General features: G+C 36.3%; 1 protein-coding gene across 1 annotated transcript; it reads right to left on the bottom strand.

The window, feature by feature from the left end:
* Nucleotides 1-576: 576 nt before the first annotated feature.
* LOC106314954 (glutathione S-transferase T3-like) lies at nucleotides 577-2504 on the bottom strand. The gene is made up of 3 exons (XM_013752748.1): nucleotides 2228-2504; nucleotides 1393-1757; nucleotides 577-1349 (listed from the first exon to the last, which is right to left on the bottom strand). Exons 2-3 carry the CDS (start codon nucleotides 1745-1747, stop codon nucleotides 577-579), a joined length of 1128 nt encoding a protein of 375 aa, XP_013608202.1. The 5' UTR covers nucleotides 1748-1757; nucleotides 2228-2504.
* Nucleotides 2505-3604: the final 1100 nt, after the last annotated feature.

The following is a 3604-nucleotide window of genomic DNA, read 5'->3' as shown; positions in this document are numbered from 1 at the left end:
TATTGCAATCTTATATGGTATTAGTTCATAAAATACATTTTCCAATCATCTTATTTCCAATTTGTTTGAAATTGTAAGTTTTAAAACTAACATCTCCCTTATATAAGTTTTAAAACTAACAATTTTTTTGAAATTGTAACATCTCCCTTATCTTAAGTTTTAAAACTAAGTGTAGTTTCAACTAAACAAGAGGATACATAAGTTCAAAACATAATCAGAATATTACCTAAACTGAAGTGGTTCTTGTAGCAGTACGAACCGATTACAAGTGCAGGCAAGCAACCCGTGACTTTGGAGGCAAGATTTAAACAAGAGGAAACAAGTTTTGAGGAAAAAGGAAACAACCTCTCCGAGATACATAGCTAAAGACTACATTGAGTACTACTTATAATACATAAAGTGAGGGAAAAGAACCTGTGACTTCCTTCACATGAGCTACAGACCGCCAAATGCACCTGTGACTTCCTTCACATGCCTACTCAGATATACCTGACATCAAATAATACAACGGTTAGTAAAGTTCAAAAGAAAAATGGTACTGAAAACATAAACAATACCTCAAACAAGATTAAGACATCAAAGCATTTCAGACATTAGTTTCATTTTAAGACTTGTTTCCATCTCAGTTAAAAGCTCTTTTTTCGCGAGTAAACGATCAAGAATCTTAGCTCTAGAGAGTTTTTCTTTGACTTCTAAAACCCCCTGAAGCTTTCCCAACTCCTCCTCTCTACCACTTTTATTCTTCTTACTACCAGCTTTGGCAGCCTTTACCCCGGGAGGTCTACCCTCTGGTTCTCCGACTTGCTCTTCTTCTCTATCAAGCTCACCCTCTGGTTCTCCGACTTGCTCTTCTTCTCTATCAACCTCCAACACTTGTTTGCGCTTTTCCTTTCCACCGTCCTTAGGCCCATAGGAAGAGCACCATTTCTGGTCATGCCTAAGCTCCCTCCAGCAGTGATCCATGGAGAACTTGTACTCGTTATTACTGAAGAAGATGTCTAAGGCAGCTTTCATCACATCATCATCATTTTGGCCACTTCTCTGCTCCCTCAGAGCCGCGTCATAGCATCCAGCGAACTTGGATACGTCAGTGTTAATCCTACCCCACCTCTGCTTGCAAGAGGTAACCTCTCTCGGTACTGTCCCAACCAGCTGCGGGCTTACGTTGTAGTAATCTACAATCCGCTTCCAGAAAGCACCAGCTTTCTGCTCATTGCTGACGACGGGATCCTTACTGGTGTTAAGCCAAGCGCCAATAAGGATCTTATCCTCCTTCGGAGACCACTTCCTCCTGACACCAGACTCGGCAGCAGACTCGACAACAGGCTCGACAACAGACTCACTAGGACCTTGGCTACCGAACCAAAAAGTTTCAGGTGAGTCAAGGTCCACTATCCTTGAGCTGCCTGAGATGTCTCTGAAACTCACTCATCTCCTCCATTAAAGCCACATCCCACCATTTCCATATGTGGCAGTCCCCATCATCGACATTGGTGCACGTGAAGTATCTTCTGTATGGATCTTTTGGTGTGTAAGAGCATTCGACAACAGGCTGAGCACCACAGTAGCATGCCGTCGGGATTCCATCATCAGGCTCTCGTTGAGGTGGGAACTGATCCGGCTCTGCATTGCAGTAGGGACTCTCAGCTTCATCCGCGTACAGCTTAGCTTCTGCTTCAAGAAGGGAGCTCATGTCTAGAGAGTTTGATGATGAAGAAGGCTGGGAGTAGCTGTAATCTTGTCCCATTTTGGTTAACCTGAGACAAATGATGAACGAACATAGTTAAAAACAACAATAACTTAAACCGATAACAACATATGGTTTCAATAACAACAACATAGTTAGAGCAACGAAATCAAGGAAGCAAACAACATATGGATTTAAAAAAATGACGAACCAATTGAAAGCGAACACATATCAGCCTAAAAGGTTTTGAAACCGTTGAGAAAATCCTCTTCCGTTTGATACCAAATTCATTTTGAAACCGTATAAGAAATAAGATAAAATCCGCTTCGGATTGAAACCAAAATCTTGTCAAAACCCTTTCTATACATGCCCATACTCGATCTAAACCCCAAATCGATTTAACCCCAAATTTTTTTGAAACCCTAATTTCAATGGTAAACCCAAATCGATTCGAACCCGTTCCCGAACCCTTAAATGAGAGGAAACAAGTTGAAAACTAGGCTAAATCGAACAAACATACATGTTTAGGTTTTGATTTACCTTCGTGAAGACGATCAGTTTCAATCGCCAAAATATCGCCTTTCGTCGAGCTCTCGATTTTTTTTCAATCACGGTCGAGAATGACCAATTTTTTTTAACCAAACCCAAAAACAAACCGAGCCCGTCCCACTCAGATGTTGCCACGTAGCTAAGGATCAACTCCTTAAACTCCTTCCCGACGGACCAATCCTTAGGTAAATTAACATAATTAATATTATTATATTACGCCTAACCTATGTATTTGTGCTAAGGATTACTCGTGAACCCCCGTTGCGGGTGGTCTAACGATCTCTCTGAAAGATTCACCTGTTACATTCTCCTTTATTGTCTCTATCTTTTTACGAGTGTAGCTTTGGTCATGGGTTCGATTTCTTTCGGATACAATTTTAAACAATATTGTTTGGATTTAACAAAAATTAGAAACGGTGGTTAAATCAATCTGTTATCCGAGTTAAAGTCGTCTTTAATTTGGTTTAAATGGTCCAAGAGAAAGTTCATGCTTTTTCTCGTGCACTGATTTACGTTCAAGAATCCCAGGGGCTTTCACTTCGACACGTCTTTGCTCGTGATCGCTTAGAGCCCCTCTTCCATCAATAGGTACTCCCATCGCGTCGACCACACGCCCTAGCATAGCTTTTTTTAACCAAATTTGAAAGTTAGAGATTTAAATAACAACTAGATCTCGATCCGCGCAACCGCGCGGGTTTTTGTTTTCATTTTTTTTATATAAATATTTTGTTTTCAATTCTAAATTGGTATATATTATAATATATATGTGTCTATCAATTTTTAAAACATAATAAATTTACTGTATATTTGTTTCAGTGAATAGATTGTTTCAAGCTTTACATATATTTGTATCTTCTTCTATATATATATTTTTGGATTATTATTTCTTTATTAAAATCGTAACTCATATATAAAGATTAGTGAAATATTGTTTTATTGTCATATTCAAATATATTGTAACATTTCACAAATTTATAAAGTTTTTAAAAAATTAAAATTTTCGCTTTGTTGATTTATATAATCGAGTAAATAATAAACATTTAGTTTTTATTGTCATATTCAAAGATATTGTAACATTTCACAAATTTATAAAGTTTTTAAAAAATTAAAATTTTCGCTTTGTTGATTTATATAATCGAGTAAATAATAAACATTTAGTTTTTGTTTAATTTTTAAAATAACCTATATAGTTTAAAATTTGTTTTCATTGGTTTAAGGTAGTAAAGATTAATCATTGTTAGATAATATGATTTTTGTTATTTAAAAAAAAATCTTTATAATTTTAAAATTTAACATTGACAGATATTTAAATATTTAGCATATAGATGTATAGTATTACAACATTAAATTATATCTATTTAATTTATA

This window comes from Brassica oleracea, chromosome C9, assembly GCF_000695525.1.
Source record: "Brassica oleracea var. oleracea cultivar TO1000 chromosome C9, BOL, whole genome shotgun sequence".
NCBI lineage: Eukaryota > Viridiplantae > Streptophyta > Magnoliopsida > Brassicales > Brassicaceae > Brassica > Brassica oleracea.
This window is presented reverse-complemented; position numbering and strand designations above follow the sequence as displayed.